This window comes from Fundulus heteroclitus, unplaced genomic scaffold (genome assembly GCF_011125445.2).
Source record: "Fundulus heteroclitus isolate FHET01 unplaced genomic scaffold, MU-UCD_Fhet_4.1 scaffold_125, whole genome shotgun sequence".
NCBI classification, from domain to species: domain Eukaryota; kingdom Metazoa; phylum Chordata; class Actinopteri; order Cyprinodontiformes; family Fundulidae; genus Fundulus; species Fundulus heteroclitus.
In genome coordinates, this window is record NW_023396537.1 from 474,570 (window position 1) to 501,015 (window position 26,446).

At 41.8% G+C, this 26,446-nt stretch overlaps 1 protein-coding gene across 6 annotated transcripts in view; it reads right to left on the minus strand.

Annotated features, from left to right (window-relative positions):
* Window positions 1-909: 909 nt before the first annotated feature.
* LOC105924337 (zinc finger protein 2) overlaps window positions 910-26,446 on the minus strand; it is a 37,004-nt gene continuing 11,467 nt past the window's right edge. For 3 of the 6 annotated variants that reach the window (XM_036128942.1, XM_036128940.1, XM_036128937.1), the window contains exons 7-8: window positions 12,935-13,136; window positions 910-2,650 (exon numbers count right to left, since the gene is read on the minus strand). In XM_036128942.1, coding sequence (XP_035984835.1) covers window positions 1,574-2,650; window positions 12,935-13,136 — 1,279 coding nt within the window. In that variant the 3' untranslated portion in view covers window positions 910-1,573. Of the gene's footprint in view, window positions 2,838-9,078; window positions 13,137-26,446 lie in introns of those variants that run through there. The other 3 variants (XM_036128939.1, XM_036128941.1, XM_036128938.1) reach the window with 3 other exon arrangements.

The following is a 26,446-nucleotide window of genomic DNA, read 5'->3' on the forward strand; positions in this document are numbered from 1 at the left end:
AGGGTCCTGTTTGTCTGACGCGCTGCTGTCGCTTGAGAAGAGAAGCACACTGATTCTGGGATTATATCGTGAATGATTTATTGGAACAGTGACTTTTAGTGTTGATTATGAAGTTGTGAAAAGGTCTATATGGTGTTACATGATCTGTAACTCATTTTAGCAAGGCAAAACGGTCAACAAAAAATATGGCTACCCCGCTCCCTTCTCTCTTGTCTACATTAACTTATTTCGTTTTGTTTTAGAGACTGTGCGTTATGTTTAAATACAAAAAATATTTATATTAATTATTAATGCCACCTAAAATCTCAAATATGAGGTGAACATTGTTTGGCAAAGGCTGTCTGCTGAAAAAGTTTCTTCACTCCGTACTTCTCTACTACTTCAGGACTTATAGGTCAGTTCAACAGCGCCCTCTACAGTCAGAAATGGATATATCAGAGAAAATGTTTTAACTTTTTTGCAACAGAAGCAGCTACAGACAAATGTGCTTTCCTTTAGCAGCACCTGGAGATGGCTTCCAACAGCTTGTATGAAAAGCCTGGCATCTTTTCTTCCTATTTAAAGCTGCAGTAAACTCCTCCCAGTGGTTTTCCTGCCATTAGCAGAAAATACGCCGCTCCCTGTCAGAAAGATTATCTGTCAGGGGTATGAGCAGTATGCAGTGCACATACCACTCCATCGCATAAAACCAACATCATTTAAGATCAAGATTACTGGTTGGGGGAAGCTATTAGGAGTAACAACCTGTTTCCGGCAGAGCAAGGGGAAGGGACCTCGAAGCTGCGCTTGTTCAAAATTTCAGGCTAAGTTCACAGGTGTCTCAAAATCCCTACAGGAGTTTTAAAGCTGTAGATTTCCCTACAAACCACGGACATTGTACTTCTGCCTCTGCCAAAGAAAAATTGGAAGTTTTTTCTTTTTTTTTTAACTTTATTGAATAGACAAAAGCAGAAAACAAACAAATACTTACACAAACCGCAAAGTGTGTTTGTTCTGTGCCTTCTGAGGGCCCACAATGTACCTGTATCAGGTTCTAAGAGTTGTTCAGACATTACTGCACTCAATAATAAGGCTACAAGCTTTAGCAATACATGCTAATTGTCTTCTTGCGTTACAGGATGAGACACGCACATTCAGGTTTAGTTTAGTCTGATACGCATGACATGACATGACAGAAATAAGGGTTTAGAACAACACTGTTTGGGTCAACAAAAGGCATAAAGCATCCGTCTCATTTAGAATATTTTCAAAAAATTTTAAAAATACAATTTCATTTCTATTAAGCTTAATCTGATCACAATATACCAGTTGGCGCGTTTACATGACATATTTTTATTCTAATCGGCTCTTTATTCCCATTACTTATGTCCATATAAAGAGAGCTAGTGCTACCCACTGTTCCACCATACCACAGATAGTTTGAATGGATCTTTTTGTTGAACTGGTTGAATTGTTTTCCGTTTCTTTTCTTCACATCACATCACAATTTGAAACTTGAATCCAAAAAGCTTTTCTACAAAGTCATCAAAATAAGGTATGTAAATCATTGTAACGTCCTTTGGTTTCAGATAGATCAAATCATTCCAGGCTCTGATGGAGCGAGGGATGCGTTTTCTTGGTCCTGTTGAGTCTTCATGTATGTTTTCAAGCAGTGGCTCTGGGTGAAGGCTTTGTCACAGAGGGAGCACTGGTAGGGTCTCTCTCCGGTGTGGGTACTCATTTGAATTTTTAGATGTTCCATTTTACCCCATCCTTTCCCACAAACGCTACAGATAAAGTCTTTGATGCCAGAATGGATCTTCATGTGCTCATTAAGGTGACTCTTTTGTTTGAAGCGGCGTCCACACTCACAGCATTCAAAGGGAGTTTCCCCAGTGTGCACCTTCATGTGTTTGTATAAACTCGTCTGGTACTTAAAGGCTTTACTGCAAACGGTACAAACAAATGGTTTCTCAGTGCTGTGAACTCTTAAGTGGGTCATCAGCTCTGTTTTAGATTGAAAAGTTTTGCAGCAGATGTGGCAGAGGAACGGCCGCTCTCTCACCGTGTGAGTCCTCTCGTGTGATTTCAGTCCACTTTCCAATTTAAAGCGTTTCCCGCATGTTTCACAGCCGTAGCGCCGTTCGTCTGAGTGGGTCAACGCGTGCCGGGTCACAGATCGGCGAGTGGTCAGTGACCTATTGCAGATTTTGCATTTGTAAACTTCTTTTCTCTCATGTTGCTTCCGGTGAGCTCGGAGACGTGACTCCAGACAAAAGCTTTGCTGACAAATATCACACTTGTGTGGTTTATCTTTCACATGAACCCAATGGTGATTGATCAAGCATATCTTGCTTGAGAAGGTTTTATTGCAGATGTCACATTTAAACAGACTCTCTCCTGTGTGCTTAGCAACGTGACTGTTGAACTTTCTGATGGAGGCAAAAGACTTCCCACAATGTGAACAGTTGTGAATGTTTTTGTGACTTTTGAGATGTTCCTTTAACTCCTCTGCAGACTCAAACTTCACCCCGCAGACTCCACAAACACTCTGAGGGTCGTTGACGTGACTTAAGGTGTGGTTCATCAAGCTGCCATAATTCTGGTACCAGACTCCACATACTTTACAAGACATCTTAGTCTCCCCAGTTCTCTTCCTGCCCCGTTTACCCTGGCCCTGTCTCTGCAGTTTGGGATCAGGTTTCATGGTCTTGTCTCCCTCTGATTTCTGATCTCTGGTACTGCTGGAGTCAGTGTTGCTGTCAGTTTCTTCATTCTCATCTTGTAGGTTGTCCTGTTTGGATTTTGACTCAATGGACACGTCGCTTTTTCCAGAACCCTGTACACTTTGAACAGAGCTGCAAAAAAAAGAAAGCTTGTTAAATTAGTTTCTGCACAACAGTTTATCTGCTGAGTTTACCCTGTTTGAATATGTTTATCTGTTTATCTTCTAATCTAATGCTAACTTTTCCACAAATCACCAGTGTCTTTATATTTCCTTACAAAAATTCCTAATCTAGACTGTCTTTGAAGTGGTATTGCTGGATACCTTCCCAAATTTTAAGAAACATCTTTTTTAATTTTTTTTTAAAGATACTTAATAAAAGTTCAACAACACATACAAACATAGCTGGTCATCCACATGGCAAAGTAAGAAGAAAAAATAACCCTCATAAGTATTAGCAGCATAAGAAAAATGTATTCAAACGAAGTAAGTAAGAGTACGTTTCTCTTAGCATAGATCCACCCATCTCTACAATCATGGAAAGAACAGCCTCGAATCCAAGTCAAAGTTCAGCCACTAAACCTCTGACAGTTTTTTCCATTTTTGCAGAAATGAATCCATTCTTCCATTGATATAGTATCTAATTTTATCAAAACAAGGACGTCGGGGGGTGGGGGGGGGGGGGGGGGGGGTCACTAACGAGCAACGGATGGAATAAGACGTGTGGCTTGGAGCTCCTGCGTAGTAGGCTATAATTACACAATTAAACGACATTCAACCTGTAAACTAGATTCAAAACCCTACAAAAAGTCAATCAGAGCATTGAAGGAGGACCCAAAGTGAGTACAAGCGAAGTCGATGGCATCAAATCTTTGAAAATATAAATATGAAGGAACGTCCAGCACAAGGCCCAACACCTCCTCAGGTAAGAGTTCAGGTAGCCCCACCTCGACCGCACCCGACCCAGGTCACACATCGACCATAAATATCACATCTATTAAGGATGACATCCTTTCATCGCTGAGAAAAGATATATCCGTGGCAATAAGAGAGGAATTGAGGACCGCTCTGGCAGAGGACTTTAAATCGATTAAGAGAGAACTTATGGCAGTGAGATCTGAAATCGCTAACAATGCTACGGCTATCCACACTGAGCTGGAGCACGTGAAGGCTAATGTAGTAGCAGTCGAGAAGGGCTTATCAACATGGACGGACGAGGTTGTATCAACACAACGCACAGTAAAAGACCTTGAGAAGTTGGTCGGTGAGATAAGTGTGAGGACTTGGAGGGGAGAATGAGGAGAGGCAATATCCGGATCCTGGGGGCGGCGGCGCGTCCGGGATCCCGCTTGCCCGCAGCAGTTTCAAAACTCCTTAAGAAGTTTTACAGATGGATAAAGAGGTGACTGTTGAGCGCTCCCACCGCAGATTGGTGCAAAGAGGAGCGGGATACAAGCCCCGCGTAATCATCGCAAGGCTGCACAATGAAGGCGATGCCTTGGCCATTCTGAGGAAAGCCTGGGACCGAGGCGGGGGCTACAGTATGATGGGAACATGATCTCTGTATTTCCAGATTAATATCGCCAAAGCCAGGGCGGCGTTCATGGATGTCAGGAAGATACTGCGGGGGAGACCGGGAGTCCGCTTTGGAATATTATACCCGGCTTGATTTCGCATCTCCCACAACAACGAGGAGAAGGAGTTTCTGGACACTACTGAGGCCATGGACTATGTGAAGAAAAAAGTCATCCCAGCAGCGGAGCCGGAGAACTGACCGTGCCGTCATTTAACATGAGGTAACATTTGTTTACTTCCTGGTGTTTCAGATGACTAACAATAAATATGGGTACCATGTGTTTCGGCACGGTAATTGAAACGTTTTATCCTCATGTAATAGCACAGCACGGAGCCTCCCTGATTAATCGCACACCGATGTGCCAACGTGATTATACGCTGTGATTTTTTTCTATTCTCTCTATCGTTCAGGTACACAGCGCCCAGAAGTTTCAGTGAGCGGTAGACCTGCTAAGTATACTGGAGGGGATTTGCTTTCTAAGCCTGAACCTCCCTTATTCACAATATTACTGATACAATTTGTTTATATATATATATAAAAAAAAACAATAACTTTAACCACACATATTCTTGTGGGGATTTTATTCATAATGTCTTTGATACTGAGCCTATTTCTGTGGGAGCCTCAGTATTGCAACGAGTGTTCGAGAACCTGTATGGATCTATGTCGAGGCAAAGGCGAAGACCTTTGGTTACTGTTCACATAACTGCATGTTCTGACCAGCAGCCCGGGACCTTGTTCCAAGAGAATGACCGTGTAACATTTGTTGAGTTTAAGGTTGTTCTAACGTTAAGTTTTGTTCATGCAGATCCCTTTGTTCCCCAGGGATCCTAATGTAGAAATAATAGTTGTTAGGTCGTTAGGGTCGTTATTGGCCTGGCTTACAGGAACGATGTTTTGATCACCCGTATGTGGGTGAGGATTGAGGTGATGATTGGCCGGAATTAACCCTATAGCTGTATTATAGGTTTTTGAGAGTTGGAACCTAAGTCCTCCTCTGCTGGGACTTTAATGCTTTAATTTTCATTTTCATTAATTAATTACATTAATGTGTTAAAAATTATAACGCAATTAACTGCATTTTTTTTTTTTTTTTTACATACAAAAGTCCCAAGCTGGAACCCGGGGACAAACTTCTGCTTCAAAAGACAATCGGATGGGACATTGGAAAAGAGTTTGCCTATCAACAAAGATATTCAAGCCTAAAATATCATCTCAATGCAAAACATGCTTTGGCAAGGACAGTCGTCCCCAACACTAATGCCAGTGTCCACAGCCATGGCACAAATAAACGCAACAGCCAGCTTACATTGGAGCAGATGATAAGCTTCAAAGATAAATAAGTAAGTCTACGTCTGCAACATTGAGCAGCTCTCAGGCAAACAGATTGCTGTGGATTGTAAACCTCTTGCAGTGGTAGACGATAGGGAGGTACAGTCTGTGTTACAAAAAGCAACATCTGACCCAGCTTACGAACTATTGTGTAGAAAACTATATCGAGCAAGATCAAGCACGATGAAAAGCAGACAAAACAAGACGTATTCAAGGCAGTTGCATTTTTGCTTTGACAGGGGACTATTAGAACTCAGTGAGCAATTCTAACTACCTTGGTGTGACCGCAGACACCATATAAGCGACTAAAAAGACCGGCATTTAGTGTCTTTTGTCCTCACTGTAAAAAAAAAAAAAAACAGACTGAGCTAAACTGTGCAGACCAGTTTTTTTTCTGTCTCAGTCCTGTGTAATTGAGGAAAAGGTTACAACAATTGGTACAGATTGTGCCAGAAACATGATGGCAGCAGCAAGACGGCTCCTTTTCCAGCACATACCCTATGTTTGTAGGGTTTGAAAAGATATCTAAGGGTTAAAAAGCATTGTTTTCCAGACTGTTTGTGGTTGCCTTAGCAAGGGTGATGTGAGGAGATGTGTCCATAACTTGCCCCCACACTCTGTTCCTGTTTTTCCAAACATCTGTCAAGCATTGAGATTAATCGATGGGGTTTATTTATAAGAACGTTTAGATAAGATTTCCAAGAAATGGAAGAACACACTTGCCAAATGTCTTACACATGCACCAATGTTCTACACACACACACAGCAAAGGGCACTTGGCCAGGAAAAGGAACCCCTAAATAAGGATGTTTCCACAAGGTGGAAGATTAATTTGTTCACATATTTTGAGAGTGCAATGTGAGATGCCGTGATTTTTCAGATAGCTGATGTATTAGGTTTTCATTGATAGTCCTATACATGTCTTTTTCTCTTTTTAAAAGAGAGGGAATTTTTTTCACACTTTAGTGATTCTTTGATAGAGGAATATGTAAAGTACTTGAACAGACATTCACGACCACAAAATAGCCACTAGAACCAACATTCCTTTGTCAATATTCCTGTGTCATGTTTTACATTAGAATCCACATTTTACCAAAAATAATAAGCTACATTTATATTTTCAGGAAGCCATTTTCTTGTCCAGCAGAATGAGGTTCTCTCTTTTCATATCAATTATACAACATTATAAATAAACATCTGTTGGAAAACGGTGTTTGATGAGTAACTGATGTCCATCAGGTTAAAGTGATTATGACCCAATGAAGACTTTGATTCTCTCTGCGATTAAAAAAACAACACGGAACAATGTGTAGTGTGTGGTACCACAGGGTGTCGCTCACATAGAACGTATATAAATAGGAAGTGAGATGGTTGGCTGAAAGGTGCCAGTTTCCATGTGAGGCCAGGTTTTTGGCTAGTCTCATGCTGTGCTCTTTATACGGTTGGTGTTTGTATTGTGTAATGGAATATTTTATTGTCTCCTTCTAAATTTAAACCTTGTGCAAAACATGTCACCTTTAACAGAACAACATGTATAGTCTACAGCATGTGTTTGCAGAGATGTAAGGTTAATCAGAGTTCAGTTTATCAGTGTGCTTACATGGCCATAAAGAATTCTTAGAACTTTATTATCTGTGTGTGTGTGTGTCAAAGTGTGTGGTAATTTAGTGTGGGTGAGGAGAGCTGGGTCCTCTCCAGGCTTTCGAAGGGGTTAAAGGTCGGGGGTCAAGATGGAGCTGTTATATGTCATATGAGGCTCTTTGTTCATCACCGAGGCTCCTCCTGCACCTATAATGCTGTTGCCTTCAATAAAGACCGGTTTCTGTATTGAAAGATTCTCTTGTTTCTTGATAATTTTTTTTCCCGTGATAATTGTTTGGGGATTTTAAACTTCATCGTGCTGATGACCGGTGCTGTGATTCGGAGAAAGATTTATGGGACTCCTTGCGCAGCGTGACACATTGTCTCCTGCTGTCCTTTATGTAATGTTTTTACTAGTTTGTCTAATGTGTTGTGATTGTAGTTCCAGTAGAAAGAAGATAACTTTTTCAGAACTATGATTTTAAAATTCCTGTTCTTCATAGTCTTTTGATTAATGAACACATTACAAATACTTGAAAATTCTGATATTGATATTTTTTACTAGCACCCCGTTTCCCTAAGTTACTACTCCAAATTGTATTTCACAAATTTCATTTGATCAAAATATATAAATCAGAACAAATTACTTAGCTTCCAATTCCTCCAAAAGCTAAGGACGTTCACTTCAAAACTCTTAAGTGTTTACCCCTCAAAAGAATTTCTCAAACAACGTTTTGCAATGCGATAATTAGTGATGGGTCGATGAGGCGTCATGAAACGTTTCAACACATTGCAACTCTGTGCCGATACTGTGCCGATACTGTGTCACTGAATACTGACACCTGCTGGACCTTAAAAATCCCTACAGGCAACCTGGTTGACAGAGTTAACTGACACTGATTTGATGACCAAGTATACACAATACAATTTAAATCATTGTATGTTGCATTGTATTATTTTATATTTTCATTTGAATTAAACATATATTTGATTTTTTTTAGATACAGTCAATAAATAATGTGAAGGAGGATGCTTGTGGACTGGCTTTTTTATTTTTTTACAAATGGTTGATCGGGCGCTGTGTTTAGTTACCTGACTGATATCATCTGTTCTGAAATCGGACATGCTGAGTATGACAAAGGGAGGAAAAACTACTCAGAGTAGCAACTTTCTACTCAGTGTAGATCAGCCGTTTTTTTCTGAAACGACGCTCAGAACAAAGACGCACAGCGCAACCCGCCCAACCAAAAAAGCGTTGCAGAACCCATCCATCAGTGGTGCGCTCCGATCAGCACCTGGCGCTCACATAGCGAGACTGTGGTACAACACCATCACACCAGAGTTGCAAAATAGTTAAAAATTAACCATTATTAACCGTTATTTTGTTTACAGTTCAGCTTGGATTTTCTTTACTGCGCAGCATAGCTCTGCTGTGCGCGCTGCTGTGCGCGAATGCACACGCGTTCAGCTTAGAGGGAACAGAAACAGTTTGGCGCGTCAGTCAGTTCGAAACAGGTGCTGTATTGGTCACGTGACCGAAACAGTTCCTGTATCGGTCACGTGACTTTTCCGTAGCAATCACTGAGCTAGCAATACACACATCGACACGGGTTTCGCTCTATGAGACCGACACATGCGCCGACGCATCGGTGTTGCCGGACCCATCACTAGCGATAATACTTGTATATTTTGTGATGGAGATATTGAATCATCACATCATCTTTTTTATGAACGTGTCTTTTGTATAACATTGTGGATAGATGTGTATTACTGGCTTTTCCCCAAAATACCAAACTTACCTGAATTTACCAAGAATGAGATAATCTTTGGGACTCTGAAAAGCAATATGAATTTTGGAAATGTTATGAACATTATTATTATTATGGAGAAAACTTTCATTCACAAATGTTGATTTCTAAAAATCAAGCCATCTTTCCTTTTCTTCAAAAACAAACTTCAACAATTTTTTTCATCAATGAAGCTGATGGACAAACCCAAACATATGGAACTCTTTCACGTATTAAGTGACCTAAACATCTTGGAAAACCCCTAACTTATTGTCGTCTGTGTTTTTATGTATGATGTAGATATTTTTGTTTTACTTGACTCTGCTTTATTCATTGTTATATGTTTGAAAGCAGCCTGTGCTGGTATGTTAAGATTGGGATCCAGATTAATATTACCACATTTGTTGTATACACTTTTAGGAGCAAAATAAAATACAAAAAATATAAATGGTTACTACCAGTAACATGATCTGTACCATCAGCTTCTTTGTGCATGCAATAACTTCTGGTTCGCCATTGAATGTATTTTATTAGTTGATAAAGTACAGGAGAAAAAAGCGTTTTCATCCTTTCCAAGAAAATGCCATGTGTCACTTTATAACTGCCATTCTTTTGCATGAAAAATATACTGTATTACAAAGTTGTTTATTAAACTTGAGTGAGCTGTGAAATATTCATGCTGTCAACATGCCCCCTGGTGGACCCATCACAGACAGGAGAAGACCTTGTCATGGCAGTCACAGCATTTATTTCTTGCCAAAACCCAACTACAGATGACGAAAGACTGCAAATGGATTGATTCTTTACTCAACACTGTTGGAGTGCACAGTTAAGTTCAGAGAAACTAAAATATTCACCTGATTTAAAATTTATCTTGGCGTGACGTAATCATTGCGCATGCTCAGAACAGTCAAAGCGTCCATTGAAATGTGTAAGAGATTATGAGATTACAGAGACTGAACTGCAAAGTCGTTTGCCATGGAAATTACAGATAAACAGACTCTGAAGGCCAAGTGTCTGACATACTTAGACTGGAAATAATGACTGATCAGAAGAAAATGTGTCAGCAAGGACAACTCTGCATTACAACATAAGCGTCTCCACCAATGTGCTGAACAGAACACTGATATCATACTGGGAACGCCCTGAATGGGTGGACACAAATGATTCCTACTTAATGTCTGTGTGAGAGAACAAACTGGGTTCTCAGATACCGGTTGCATTGTGTTATGAGAACCCAGTACTGAAACTGTAAACATCCCTCTGCCTTTTAGATTAAATATGGTAAAATATAGTTATGGTTTCAAGAGTGTTTTCATTACTACAGAAGTCTACAATAGAAACACCACATTATCAGATAAAAAAAACCTTTGGAGACCGAGAACAAGTCTATTGTTTAACAAATGCAATTTAACCATTTTTTTCTGTACTTTTGTTATTCGCGATAACTCATGCAATATTCACCCAATTACAGCAAAATACAAGAAACTTCCCACCGAAAATTATATTAAATAAGAAAAACAAGGAATTACCTTCCCGGAAGTTATTGTGTTTGCACATGCGCAAAAGAGCCTACAGTATGGGTTGTGTATTCGGTACAGATCAAGTAGTTGTCGTGTCAGAAATGCACACCGCTACCCAGCATGCAATGCGCTGTGACGTCCTTTCACAAGCCCCATATAGTATATTATCCTAAATGTATTTTGTGCGTTCACATTTTCTACAGAAGGTGTCTGAATGATTCAAGATTATTCTTTTAATTTTACTAACATTTCTTGTGACTAGAAGTATTGATGTCTTCAGAGCGGCCCTCCTGGACACCACACATAAACCTGCAGAGCGAGCTACCAGTTAAGGGGTGGCAGGTGTCTCAAAACTCCTTACTGCAGCTTTAAAGCTGACATTTCCCCAGAAACCACAGACTTCTGTCTCTGCCAAAGAAAAATTAGATTTTTTTTTACTTTATTGAATAGACAAAAGCAGAAAACAAACACTTACACAAATGGCAATGACATGCTAATTGTCTCCCTGTGTTACAGGATGAGACACGCACATTCAGGGTAGTTTCTCTGATACGCATGAAATGATAGAAATAAGGGTTTAGAAAGACACTGACAAAAGGCAAAAAGCATCCGGCTCATTTAGAATACAGTTTAAAAAAAAATTAAAATACAATTTAATTTCTAATTAGCTTAATCTGATCACAATATACCAATTGGCGTTGTGTGTACATGACTCATTTTTATTCTAAATTGACCCTTTATTCCCATTACTTATGCCCATATAAACAGAGCTAGTGCTGACCGCTGTTTCACCATGTCACAGATAGTTTGAATGAATCTTTTTGTTGAACTGGTTGAATTATGTATTGTTTGTTTTCTTCACATCACAATTCAAAACTTGAATCCAAAAAACTTTTCTACAAAGTCATCAAAATAAGCTGGTGAAGTTTCTCAGTCATCCATGAGACGGTCATTCCAAACAAGTTAAAATAACTAAACAACTAGACGTTTTTCCAAAGTTTGAAAACGTTTCGCTTCCCATCCAGAAAGCTTTCTCAATTCAAAATGTCTGGAGTAGTGTGCAGCTCCAAGCTTTATAGTATTGCCCAACAAAAGCTGTGTTATGGCTTAGATAACTTGCAAAAGTCGAAACAGGTCGACCTCGTCGTAATGGAGAGTTGTTAAGGTCATTATTGGCCTGCAAATTAAACTGAAAATGGTCCACGCCTCTGCAATGGGGAGTTGTTAGGGTCGTAATCCTCACCTCCATGCAGGTGATCAAAACATCGCTCCTGTAAGCCAGTCCAATAATGACTAACAACTTTTGAATCAAAATAAGGTGTGTAAATCATTGTAATGTCCTTTGATTTCAGATTGATCAAATCATTCCAGGCTCTGATGGAGCGAGGGACACGTTTTCTTGGTCCTGGTGAGTCTTCATGTGTGTTTTCAGGCAGTGGCTCTGGGTGAAGGCTTTGTCACAGAGGGAGCACTGGAAGGGTTTCTCTCCGGTGTGGGTTCTCATGTGAACCCTTAGGTATTCCCGTTTAAGACATGCCTTCCCACAAATGCTACAGATAAAGTCTTTGATGCCAGAATGAATCTTCATGTGCTCATTAAGGTGACTCTTGTGTTTGAAGCGGCGTCCACACTCGCAGCATTGAAAGGGAGTTTCTCCAGTGTGCACCTTCATGTGTACGGATAGACTCGTCTGGTACTTAAAGGCTTTACTGCAAACGGTACAAACAAATGGTTTCTCTGTGCTGTGAACCTTTAAGTGGCTCATCAGCGTTCGTTTACATGGACATGTTTTGCAGCAGATGTGGCAGAGGAACGGCCGCTCTCTCACCGTGTGAGTCTTCTCGTGTGATTTCAGTATACATTTCAATTTAAAGCGTTTCCCGCATATTTCACAGCCGTGTTGCCGTTCGTCTGAGTGGGTTAATGCGTGCCGGGTCACAGATCGGCGACTCAGAGACTTATCACAGATTTTGCATTTGTAAACTTCTTTTCTCACATGCAGCTTCCTGTGAGCTTGGAGACTTGACTCCAGACCAAAACTTTGCTGACAAATATCACACTTGTGTGGTTTATCTTCCACATGAACCCAGTGATGATTGATCAAGTATCTCTTGCTTGAGAAGGTTTTACTGCAGATGTCACATTTAAACAGACTCTCTCCTGTGTGTTTAGCAACATGATTTTTTAAACGGATGATGGAGACAAAAGATTTCCCACAATGTGAACAGTTGTGAATGTTTTGGTGACTTTGGAGATGTTCCTTTAACTCCTCTGCAGACTTAAACTTCTCCCCGCAGACTCCACAAACAATCTGAGGGTCGTTGACGTGACTTAAGGCGTGGTTCATCAAGCTGCCATAGTTCTGGTACCGGACTTCACACACTTTACAAGACATCTTAGTCTCCCCAGTTCTCTTCCTGCCCCGTTTATCCTGGCCCTTTCTTGTCCTCTTGCGTCTCTGCAGTTTGGGGTCAGGTTTCATGGTCTTGTCTCCCTCTGATGTCTGATCTCTGGTACTGCTGGAGCCAGTGTTGCTGTCACTTTCTTCATCCTCATCTTGTAGGTTGTCCTGTTGGGATTTTGACTCGACAGACACTTCGCTTTTTCCAGAACCCTGTACACTTTGAACAGAGCTGCAAAAAAAGAAAGCTTGTTAAATTAGTTTCCGCACACCAGTTTATCTGCCAAGTTTATCCTGGTTGAATGTTTATCTGTTTATCTTCTAATCTAATGCTAACTTTTCCACAAATCCCCAGTTTCTTTATATTTCCTTCCAAGAATTCCTAATCTAGACAGTCTTTAAAGATTATTAAACATCTTTTTTATTTTTTTATTTAGGACAGTTTGGGGAGACTCCCTTTTTATATTTACTGTAAGTATATGGTGAAATATCAGAATCAGAATCAAGTTTAATCGCCAAGTAGGTTTGCACTTACAAGGAATTTGACTCGGTATTGATGGTGCAGACAAAAAATAAGAATACAGTAAAATAAGAAGTAAAAGGATATATACATGGAATTTGTATACACTCAGTAAACTGTGCCTCAATGTAACGCATAAACTTGTAAGTCCTGAACGAGGGAGCGAGACAGTGTCCAGTTTCACGGGTGGCTCTTGGCCTTGTTCATAAGGCCGGTAGCAGATGGGAAAAAACTGTTCTTGTGGCGTGAGGTTTTGGTCCTGATGGACCGCAGCCTCCTGCCAGAGGGAAGTGACTGAAATAGTCTGTGACTGGGGTGCGAGGGATCAGCCTCAATCTTCCCTTCACACCTCAGGGTCCTGGAGGCGTACAGGTCCTGGAGGGATGAAAGATTGCAGCCAATCACCTTCTCTGCAGACCGGATGACACGCTGCAGTCTGCCCTTGTCCTTAGCGGTGGCACCAGCGTACCAGATGGTGATGGAGGAGGTGAGGATGGACCCAATGATGGAGGAGTAGAATTGCACCATCATTGTCCTTGGCAGGTTGAATTTCTTCAGCTGCCGCAGGAAGTACATCCTCTGCTGGGCTTTCTTGGTGAGGGAGTTGATGTTCAGCTCCCACTTTAGGTCCTGGGAGATGATAGTTCCCAGGAAGCGGAAAGACTCCACAGTCTCAATGGTGGAGTCACAGAGGGTGATGGGGGTAGCTTGGGCTGAGTTCCTCCCTGAAGTCCACAACCATCTCCACTGTTTTTACAGCGTTGAGCTCCAGGTTGTTCACCCTGCACCAGGTCACCAGATGGTCACCCTCCCACCTGTAGGCGGACTCGTCATCATCAGAGATAAGTCCGATGACAGTGGTGTCGTCCTCGAACTTCAGGAGCTTGACAGACTGATGACTGGAGGTGCAGTTGTTGGTGTACAGGGAGAAGAGCAGAGGAGAAAGAACACAGCCCTGGGGGGAACCATTGCTGATGAGCTGTGAGTCAGAGACATGTTTTCCCAGCTTCATGTGCTGCTTCCTGTCAGCACATGAAGGTCTGTGATCCACCTGCAGGTGGAGTCGGGAACATTCAGCTGGGAGAGCTTCTCCTGAAGCAAAGCTGGGATGATTGTATTGAAGGCAGAGTGTAATGATTCTAGCTCAGTCTTTCGCCTGATCACCTCCTCCCCACTGATCACCGTCACCTGCAACTAATTCCCTGCTCTAATTACTCCTGTCAGGCCATCCCTATTTAAGCACTTCTCTTTCAGTCTGTCTTTGCCGGTTCGTTCTGATCTCCAACACCATCCACTCCCTCTATTACCAGACGTCCAGCTTCCCTCACGCTCTCCAGCCTTGCACTCCTCGCCAGCCAGTCTGCTACCTCACGGCATCCCAGGTTAGTGGATCTTGCCACCCACTCACCTCTCAACTTTGTGTTCCAGTCTCCCCTCCTGTCTCGATCCACCAGCACGTCCTAGCTTTCACCCTGACGCACCACAGCCACGTTCCTCCTTCACGTCCTGGTCCCTGCTCCGACGCACCACCTGTCCCACTTCGTCAAGCACGCCTCGGACCCAGCTCCGGAGCTCATCAGGCCCGGTCTGTCAGCGCTCCAGCGTTCCGTCTGCCCGCTTCATCTCCACCATCTCCAGTCAGCTTTGTGGGAATAAAAGTTCCTTAATCCACGGCTCTGTGTACGGTTGAATTCGGGCTCTAGACCCAAGGCATTACACAGAGCTGAAATCCACAAACAGGATCCTGGCGTAGGTTCCTGCAGAGTCCAGGTGCTGGAGGATGTAGTGAAGGGCCAAATTGACAGCATCGTCTGCAGACCTGTTGGCTCTGTAGGCAAACTGTAGTGCAGGGGTCGGGAACGTATGGCTCGCGAGCCAGTTGTGGCTCTTTTGATGATTTCATCTGGCTCGCAGATAAAACAAAATATCACTGCTATTGTTTTCATCCGGGTTTTTCGCGCATGCGCGCCAGACTGGAAGGCAGAAGGCGGGCGCAAACACATAGCGGGCGCAAACAAAGGAAACTGACCAGTTCTCGACATATTTTTCTTCTTTAGATAACGTATCACAAGATCGTTTTAAGAGTAAGTTGATGGTTGATATCGGGACATAGGCACCAGCAACTCCCGCGACGCCATGAGGGATTAAGCGGGTCAGAAAATGGATGGATGAATGGATTTTCACACATGTTTGTATAACAGCAGAAAGCGGAGTCGGACACATACCGCGCCTCAGCAGAGAGGAAGACCCGCCCGGTAGATTAAAAAAATTGTTCACAAAGGATTATTTTGGTGTTTTTGTCTTATTGAAATGGGTGGAGGTGTCGGCGACGTTGCAGCAAAAACACAGACGTACTAGCGCGCGTGAACAAGGGCGTAATGCAGCCGCTGTCTGCAGCAGCCTGCTGCTGCATCGACTCCGCTTCTCCCGGCCCCGTCTAGCGATTGCCACCTCCCCTCCGCCGCTATTTAAGTAGAACAATGACTAGTGCAGAATTAAGTTGTATTTACCGGAGATGCGAGAACAGTCCTGTCTTTGCCTACAAGCGGGACCCGGGAGTAGCGCGGACGTCACACGTGACCTACCCTATTGGCTCTCACTGAAATAAATTTCCAGATATTTTGCTTTCATGGCTCTCTGAGTCAAAAAGGTTCCCGACCCCTGCTGTAGGGGGTCCAGAAGGGGGTTGGTGATTTCTTTTAGGTGTGAAAGCACAAGGTGCTCAAAGGACTTCATAACGACAGAGGTCAGGGCGACGGGTCTAAAGTTATTAAGTCCTGTGGTCCTTGGGTTCTTTGGGACAGGGATAATGGTGGAGGATTTGAAGCATGCTGGCACGTGGCAAGTCGTTAGTGAGGTGTTAAAAATGTCTGTGAACACTGGAGACAGCTGATCAGCACATTGCTTCAGGGTGGATGGAGAGACAGAGTCTGGTCCAGCGGCTTTCCTGGGGTTCTGTCTTTTGAAGAGTTTGTTAACATCTCTCTCATGAATGGAAAGAGTTGTCCCTGTGGAGGAGGTGGAGGTGATCTGTTGGGTGGAGTCGTGGGGGGTGATTGCAGGACTGTCCCTTTGTCTGTCGAAACGACAGTAGGAGGTGTCAAGGTCCTTTGCTAACTGTTGATCGTTCATGGCGAGGGGGTTTTAGGCTTGTAATTTGTAATCTGCCTGAGGCCTTTCCAGATGGAAGCAGAGTCGTTGGCTGCAAACTGGTTTTTCAGCTTTTCAGATATAGACATTGTGTTGTGTGTTAAAGGAGAAGTCCGGTCAAAATCAGAATTCAAACTGCTGAAAGTATTTTAAATATAAAACTACTACATACTGTGCAAAAAATTATATGTTTTTTTAATTATGAATAATTTTTATTTAATCATGTTTATGTGGAGGAATCCATCTTGGTCAAGAATAGTACTGTCACCTCCCATTTTTTGACGTCACTCGGCGGACCCGCAGTTGAGCAAGTTTCAACGCTCTGTTTGTCACGGCGCACTATTTTCCAAGATGGCGACGACTGGTGTTCTGTACGAAGCAGAGAGTGATGAAGTACTTGGTGACAGTGATGGGAGTTCTGTGGAGCTATCATCATCTGATAGCAATATGGATTTTTTTTAGAAGAGTTTCTTGACAGAAACCGGACTTTTGACGGAATCCAGCCGTACCTATTTCCAGTGCAAACTCAGTCGGGTCCTACGGTATATATGTATACACGCGTGTGTGTGTGTGTGTGTGTGTGTGTGCGCGCGCTCCGCCGCAGCACGGCTTTGCCGGCGCTGCAGCGAAGCGCGCGCACACACACACACACACACACAGCGGAGGAGAGATCGCACTGAAGTGACTTAAGTTATATATTTGCCCTCTAGTGAAAAGGGCAGGTGGTCATTATTGTATAAATATTAAAACATAAAAGCGTTCCAGCGCATGCTGGGGCGGAGGGATACCACATCACATGTGGTATCCCTCCGCCCCTCTGCTCGGTGACCATCCCCGCAAATTCTAAATAAAAAATTCTAAAATAAAAAATAACTTACCGAAAATCCTCGCTCTCATGTCATGCTCAAAACATTCTTCTTCAAAATGGTTGCTGCATATGACATGTTTTCTCTCTGGCCAGAAGTTAGATCGGCAAATCCGTTCTCTTCAAGTTGGCAATCCAGCAACGAGCCTGGTGGCTCATGAATCGGGAAGTTGAAATAAGCAATGTTTTTTCCACTTTTACCAGTTGTGTTGTAACATCCGATGGCCATGCACGTGAGCATTGTTGCTGTAACAATAGCTCTTGGGAATGTCAGTGGTGAAGTCCTCTGGAAATCCGAAAAAATTATTGATGATCGCAGCTGTGTAGAAGAGAAGGGTATAACTGCAGAGCGTAAGAACGTTATATATGTAGTAGCCTACGATAGAATTCTGTCCTGTCAGGATAAGGGCTTCTACTGGAGAAACACCCCAAATATGCGACTGCACGTTCAAAAATAAAGCTAAAAAAAAAAAAAAAAAAAAAAAAAACAACTCACGAAATTTACCAGCGACTGTAGAAAAAAAAAAGAAAGCATACAGAGGCAGAGTTGACAGCGCTGCTTCTGTCACACAGCTGCAGCGCAGCGTATTGATTACATGTAATCCCAGGTAAAAACCAGATCCGAGCGAGTAGGCGATTGGACATTTTGCTGCATGGAGCCAGGCAAAGTTGGAAAAAAAAATCCGCTTCCTAGCATAAAGCCTGAAAAAGGAGGACAAATATGCGTGTGGGGCATTCAAAATCCGGACTGTCACCTGCCTTTCAACGGACGAAAGGTTCGGATGCTTTTGTGTAACTCTGCAATATTTTTCAGTGTATGGTTTGTTTAATAAAAAACAAGTGTCCTAGTGTCCTTTTATTTGCGCACCCATAAGCGGAGCAAAAATCGGGCATCCTCGGAAGGAGCTCTGGAAGTTTGCTTACTTTCAATACAAATTCGAAATAATTTATTAAGTTAGACAATAATTGAATTCAATCAATTGGTCCTATGTAGCCCCTAAAGGGGTGACGTTTTCAGTCAGTTGATTTATCTGGAAAACGGGTGAGAATTCACCGGATTCAGTGTCTGAAAACATAAAGTACATTTTCCTGAATTGACTTGTATTGTGTCTGACTGCACCTTGGTCTGACCTAAGATGGCCGCTCTGTCGGCACGCCTCCCACCCGACAACGCGGCGTCTACGTATACATGTCTGTGCGCAGAAGGACCCCCCAGTCGGAACGCCCACACAGTCGGAACGCCCCCAGTCGGAACGCCCCCACAGTCGGAACCCCCACACAGCTCTGCAGTTACTCCTTACTGGTGTAGAACGGCTCCTATTGACTTTGCATGGAAAGCGGAGAGAAATGCTGTCGCCGCTTCCGTTTTTCCACACCCCAGGATGTGATGTCAAACGCCCCTTACTGCCCAAATATGGGCAGTAATGTCAGCCCCCATACAGAGTGATTCAGACGACAATTTATGTTTTTATTTTCTTATTGATTAAAGATAAGTTCATTAAATAACCACAAATGTATTAGTTTTAGTTATAGCTAATGATACCCTGATTTTTCCTTGTTGACCGGACTTCCCCTTTAAACTGTAAGACCTTGTTATGTACTTTTTTATATTTATGTGTTACACTATCCAGCATCTTTGCTACATTGCCAGAAACACGTTCCACTACAGAGTCCCCTGAATACCGTGCTTGTTGCTCATCCAATAGCTAACGTTCGCTTTTCTCAGAGTCCTCTTCATATGTGTGTTTACCTAATTGTGTTGCTTGTTTGTAAAGACGCGTTCACATTGAACACAAATGTATGAGCCTGAGCAAAAGATTTACATAATACCCCTATGAACAAATGCAACAACAGAGCTATGTGATGCAATGCAATGTTAAGTTAGGCCACAGAGGTAATTCTTAAGATGCAAAATGCATCATTGTGGTGATTAAAGCGAAGCCAGAGTCACATGAAAGGGATGCAAAGCAACTATTGTTGGAGTTGAAAAAGTAAAACTTTTGTGTCTTGTCGTGCCGCAGCAAAAAATCAGGAACTGGATGTGGTTGTGACTTGGTGTGAAGGGATGCAAGGCAGTTTTCATTAAACATAGAATAAAAGCTGATAATAGCGGTCTGTGGACAGCCTGAGATTCACAGTAATTAATTGTCTCTATTCATTATAAGAAATATCATAGTTAAATCTTTGAGGGTTTCTGATCTAAAGTAAGGTACAACTAGACTAACTTCTTTTGCTTCATTGTTTCAATGGAACGGGCGTCATGATTAACATTTCAAAGCTTAATTATTAGTATTCATACATTACAAAAAGAAAAAACATTGCATTAAGCTACCTAATCCTTGACTAGACTTCTTTAGTATTACTGGAAAAAGCCTCATCACTAAAAATTCAAACCTCAATTGATTATATTCTGACATTAACAGAATCCTTAAAGCTACAACTTAACATCTTTGATCTGACTTCTGACACTACAGCAAATTAGGGAGGCACAGAGTAAAGACAAAAAGCACAAAGGTGGTGTGTGCCTGTGTGTTTTAATGTAATTGTGTGTGTTTTAATGTAATTGTGTGTGTGTGTGTGTGTGTGTGTGTGTGTGTGTGTGTGTGTGTGTGTGTGTGTGTGTGTGTGTGTGTGTGTGTGCGTTTGTCTGTGAACTGTGGCAGACAGCCCTCACAGAGTCTGATAGTGATGGAATGCTATCAGGCAGTTCAGTAAGGCAAGGCAAGGCAAGGCATACATAACATCCAGGACAAATTATGATGGTCTGCCTTTAGAGGCTGACACGGGGAGGCCCAATTCTGATAATAGCATTTGTTTTTAGGCAAGCTGACTCTTGTTTTTCTGTCTGCCTTAGAGTCCTAGTGCATCTTCTCAAATGGTGATTCTAAACAGCCAAATTTGCAGTCATTCTGCCAAAGCCCAGGTTCCAACTTCTCCTAGATCTATTCCATCCCACCAGCTGGAAGTTCAGGAACCACAGCTGGCCTGCAGTTCTGCTTACACAGCATTTCAGTCAGAGTATTGGTAGCACGATATATTCCTCACAATGTTCAGACAGCCTTGACAACAGCTGCCCATGTTTTCAGGATTTCTCAATACTCCAGGTAACCGCCAGCAGGCATCCTGATACCATAAATTGAATTTTGAATGCACTTTCAACATCCTCCTTTCAGGAGTCCACCGTGTGTTCAGCTGCAAATGTTCTGCCGGGGCACAGAGGTTCTCTTTCACTCAGACTTCTTGTTGAGAAAATGTGATGTATGTAATTGCAATGTAATTGCATTGAGAATACCTGTCCAGATCCAGATCCAAAATTTACAATTTGGAGGATATGTAAAAAAGAGGCTCCTAATAGATTGATAAAAGCATAACTAGGGCAGATACGGGGGAGGTAGAAGGAAAAGGAGTGGAGAGGAGAAAGAAAAGCATCTGCCTTCACTGAGAGCAGGAAGGTGAGGGTGAAGCTTGGTCAGATCAAAAAGACTGTCACAGGGCTCAAAGACTAATTTGCATTTTGAAAAGCTGATGGGTTCAGAGGTGCCAGGGGTAATGGGAGCACCCTTTGTTGATAACCCAGTAGGGATGGTGGTGGTGGATTCCATGTAAGTACCATGTAAGTCTCAGAGACTTATTTAGGGTTCCAAGCCAGCAGCGCAGCCGAACGGCTGTGCCGTTTGTCTGCTCTGTGAGCAGAGAACACTATTGTTTTTCGTCTGTTTTTCCATTATTTATTATTATACATAATTATTTTTGCTCCGCTAAAACGCGTTGTGCGGCCCATGTGGATTCATAACGAATCAATTGAATCAGGTATCTAAGTATAGAATGTGCACCGCTACTCAAACCCAGAAATTCAGACCCCTCAACAACTAGGGGGCGCTATAACAAAGGACAATGCGTTTACGCCTGTAGCCACCAAACTACTGGTCCCACACTCAAAAACTTGATATCACTTTGTTTATTGGATGATTCTGCATCAAAAAGGGAATTGGCACACCTTTCGTTTCCCATCTAGTTTTCGCGCTACATGGCTACAAAGGTTAAACCTTCCTTGTTAAACTCCTCCTACATTTTTTTGTGCAATCTGCGCAAAACTCCATATATAACCGTGTAATGGACAAATAAAAAAGTTTAGCGCGGCGGATTTTTGAATTTTGACTTTTTCGAAAAGTAACGCTAAAATAAGTGATTGTTAGCTAGCAAGCTCTAAATGTAATTGCTGATTATTCTAAAACCATAACACATTTTAACATTTCCTTCATAACCCATACTCAAAATAAGATTTTGCACATGTGACCCTCGTTTGAGGATAGTCCATCACTAGGGGGCGCTGTGATGTCAAGAAATATACTACGCAAGAATGGCTGATCGGATTTTTACAAAACCTTCTTCATCCCTTTCCAGTCATAGCCCTGAACTAAAGTATTAAATATGGTAATGATTGAAAAAAAGTGGGCGGGGCCTATTTCCAAAACTGTGAAAAAAAATCTTGAAAACTTAAAAAAATTACCAAAAATCCATTTTGTGGTGTAACGATCTTGGATTTTGAGAATGTATTCCTTGAATAAGGTGTAACAATTCTCTCACTGCATGTATTGAGGTATTTGAAAGTTGCACACTCTGATTTTTTAAAAGTTTGTAAAACGGAGAAATCAATGTATTTTCCACAAATATTGTTCAATCCCCAAAAACATGGCCTCTATTTGTAAAGCACATGCAGACTTAATATAGATTTTAGTTTGGTAAAAATCCAGGCGATTTTAAATTATTTACAAGACATTGAAATTTAAATGTGCAAGACTATAAAGTTTAATTTTTCTTTCCTCTCAAAGGCTTTTTTCAATGGGCATTTAAAAAATCCCGTAAGTAGATAAAGCACTCTTTGAGATCCACGAATATTTTCAGAATTTTAGAGCAAACCGTTGATTTTTGATAAATATTTTTCATATTAGGTACCAACATATCAAAAAATTATTTTCAGAAAATGATGTTGGCTGACACCTACTGGTGAAACAAATATAATACAGTAATGAATAACTACCGTTTAAAATCTGTTAATGGACTTAGAGATAATTTTAGTGCCACCAAAGAGTATACATATATATGGTATGAATGAAAGTAGCGTTGGTCAAAGTTTTCTTTGGATTTATGCAAACCAGCAGGTCATAAAGTTCACCGGAATGAACAGCTGACAACAGCTTCATCGGTAAGTGTGTCTGTCGCTGCTCCTGCAGTTAATTAATTAAATATTTCCACCTGTGGCCACGTCACCTGTCAGCGTGTATTCCCTCACTGCCACTAACTTAGCTGATAAACCAAACAGGGACCTCCTCATGATTCGCTATTAGCTCAGGCTAATTTAGCATGATGCACTTTTTCTTTTCTTTTTTTTTTTAAAGAATGGTCAGAATGTGAAACAGTGTCCCGCATTTCAATGGGTCTGATTCAGAAAAAGTGAAAAAATTCCACCTGCGCTTTTCTATAACAAAGAAGGCAGAGCTGAATCGGCTGTCAGTCAATAAGCAGAAGCTCCACCTCAGGAGCAGCTGCTCACCAGGACACTCATTAAATAAAATCACAAGTATTTTGATGCATGCAGATTATTAAGGAAACTACGTCAAATAAAAAAATAAACTGCAACTACAATATGGACTGGAGAATGGGTTCTAACTGGGTGAGGCCAGAGAAAGGCAATTCTCACAAAGCTTTTATGAATTCTTTTTTTTTTTTTAACAGAGTGGAGGGCAAAGTGAAACGACACTGTAGAACCAAGTCGCACTAGAACCAGCTGAGAAAGCCTCCTGTGGATCTATGGACTAATTTTATTCAACCCAAAATCACCTGCCAGAGAGACAAGCTACAGCAGCCAAGATTACCTACAGCAATATTTAACTTTATGCAAAGTTTAATAACATTTTTCTAATTAAAGTGTTCATCTTAAAAAGCAAGTAATGTTTTTTTCTGATGAACTTTGAGGGGCGGGGGGGGGGGGGGGGGGGGGGGGGCAGGTGACTCTTCCTAGGCAGGGACAGAGATTACATCCTGGACAGGTCACCAGTCACAGGGCTAAAATATAACCGTTTTATTAGACTTCAAAAACGTTAAATAATGCCTTTTTTATAAACTCATGAGTTGTGATAATTAATTGCTGTGCAATAATAGGAAAAACAGACTGATTATTGTAATGTGCGATCTGTGTTAAATTAAAATATATGACGTCATCATAGTGTTGGTTATGTGTCCTGCATTGTCCATGGTTGTGGTTGGCCTTGTATGATCATAAGATTAATTTATATTGAATGTGACAGTGAGCCAGTGGAGTTAATGTACAGGAGTGAAGTAGATAATGTAATGATGAAGCTGCTGTCTTTATACTAGCTGCAGTTTATGGAGGTTTTCTGGAGGACAGGGAGGGAAGGGAGCTGAAATTGTAAAGTGAAGAGGTGAGTTGACTGTGAAGCAGTTTGGCAACAGTGTGAAGGAAAAACTTGATGCTGCAGAGATGAAAGTTAACCAGGTGATGATGTGGAAAGTGAAGGAGAGGATGGGAGGCTGTCCAGGATGACGCCAAGGCTCTGAAGCTGAAAGGTGGGAGAGATACAGGAATGGTCAATGGATATTGTAGACCTACCAGATTTGGTTAATGTTGACTTTGCACAATAAGCAAATGAGGTAACTGATGTGTCCGGGAATATATGGGCTGACTTGAAATTTATTTCAGTCAAACTGATTATTTTTGCTTTAACACATGGTATATATGTATACATATGCACTTTTACTGTTGCTGTTTAGAGTTCAACAGTCTGATGGCAATGGGGAAAATGCTGTTGCAGAACCTGGTGAACTTGCAGCGGATGCTGCATAACCTTTTCCCAGTGGGCAGCAGGGAGAACAGTCCATGATGGGGGTGTGAGGGGTCTCTGATGTTATGGCCTAAGGACATGCAGCGCTGGGATGAAATGTCCTTAATAGAGGGGAGAGGAGCCCCGATGATCCCTTCTGCTGTCCTCACCACTCTCCACCAGATGCTGTAGGATGATGGTGTTGAATGCTGAACTGAAGTCCAGGAACATGCTCAAGGGGGCAGGGCATGGGTGGGCTTGGAACCCGTTAATAACTGCTTGCAGTTCTAGTTGCATTTTGAAAAGCTGATGGGTTCATAGGTGCCAGAGGTAATGGGAGCACTCTTTTTTGATAACCCAGTAGGGATGGTGGTGGTGGATTCCATGTAAAACGCCAAATGATCTCTGTAGATGAACAGAACCTTCCTAAAGGCTACTACGTAGAATTCCCAAGCCTTCAGAAACTGGGCCTGCAGTACAAGAGCTCATGGTAGCTGACGGCAACAACTGCGTAAAAGGTCTTTGGTGTTACATATGCAGTATTTTGGACCTTTGAGAAACGTTTAAGGAGAGAATTGTAAATTAAGGGATCTGCTGTCGTTTTTAATAAGATACCATTTGAAAAGCAAGGACTTCCCCCATCACGGCCCAAAAAGGCAGTGTCACCTACATCACCGCACTCTTAATTCTCCCGAACAGATTTAGTTTGGGAACAGTTCTTTGTTTTAATTGATTTTGTGATCAGTACGGAAAAGGATAAGGGCAATTGAAAAAAAAATGGGCTATTAAATTCTGACTTTATTCTCAGGATTCTGAGATTAAAATCAGATTTCTTAGATTGAAGTCAGAATCTTGACCAGAGGGCCAGAATTCAGAGAAAAAACGTCTTTGTATGTTAGATCAGTGTATGCCTAATCAAGAATCAGCTTCTAAGCAACTGTGGGATTGCTTCTCTCCAAAGTCGCTTGCAAAGTTGGATGTCATTTGAAGACATTTCTGCCATTTTGCACTCAGAACCTTCTTTGTACAATTGACATTTGTGAAAATGCCGACTGACGTACGTTTTTTCCAGGCTTCGAGTTCAATTACTAATTGCTGCGCCAGAGTAATGCTCAAAGGGGTGTGTCCCATTCAGGGGCTGCATCCTTCAACAAAAGACACGGCCCATTTAGACCAGATAAAAGAAAAAAGGGTGGACCAGAAGAGATTGGTTTGTGAATTGGGACGGTCTAACCTCCATCGGCTGTCCCCGCCTTTACCTTAGCATTACTTCTGTTGCCTTGCAACTGAGACACCCAAACATACAGAACACAAAGGTTAATCCCGCTGTCTCCTCTGTAAATAAATGTACAGTTCTTATTTTTCCCTTTACCCAATCATTATGGCTTGCAATCTTTTGTTTAAAATGTTGCTTTATCATCTTGTATTAGATTGTAATTCCTTAATCGGCCAAATGTCTAATTTTGCGATGATATAGACATATACCTCCAAATAAAATTAATACATGGCAAATACCAGTTCTGTAAATTGTACTACAAGAAAACTGGCATTTCCTCAGCAAAACCTAAATTAATTAATTTGCAGAGAATAATTACAATGAACTAACCAAACTCTGTTGTTAGATATCTGATCTAGACTACCCGGTCATCTGGAAGCTTACAAGGCGAACCGGCTGTGGTCCAAGCACATCTGAGCATTTTTTTAAATCAAGTAATATGTCACCAAACCAACTAGATATTTTTGGTTAACATAGCTAACTTCTTGCCCAAAACCGTGGGACTTGGGGAAACATCAGGGAAAAACATTGCAGACTCTACCTTTAATGCTCAAACAACAGTAAGATGGAGATTTAACTTAACACGACTATATGGACCAAACAAAACAAGTTGTGGTGAGAGGAATGGAGGGGGTAGAGCAGTGAGCAGTAGCAGAGCTCAGAGGTAATCTCCAGCAGCAAGAAGCTCAGGTCTCTCGCTATGCAGTTTTCTTTTCTGTTAAATTTAAAATGACCCTACACCTTAAAAACGTCTGGTCTCTTTCTCTGTGCAGCTTTTTGTCCCTCGCAGTCTCTCTCCATAGCGCATCACCTCATTTAGCATCCATGTATCAGCAGAGTAGGCTATAATGATCAGTAGTCGCACAGCCAGAACAGAGTGAGCTGAATA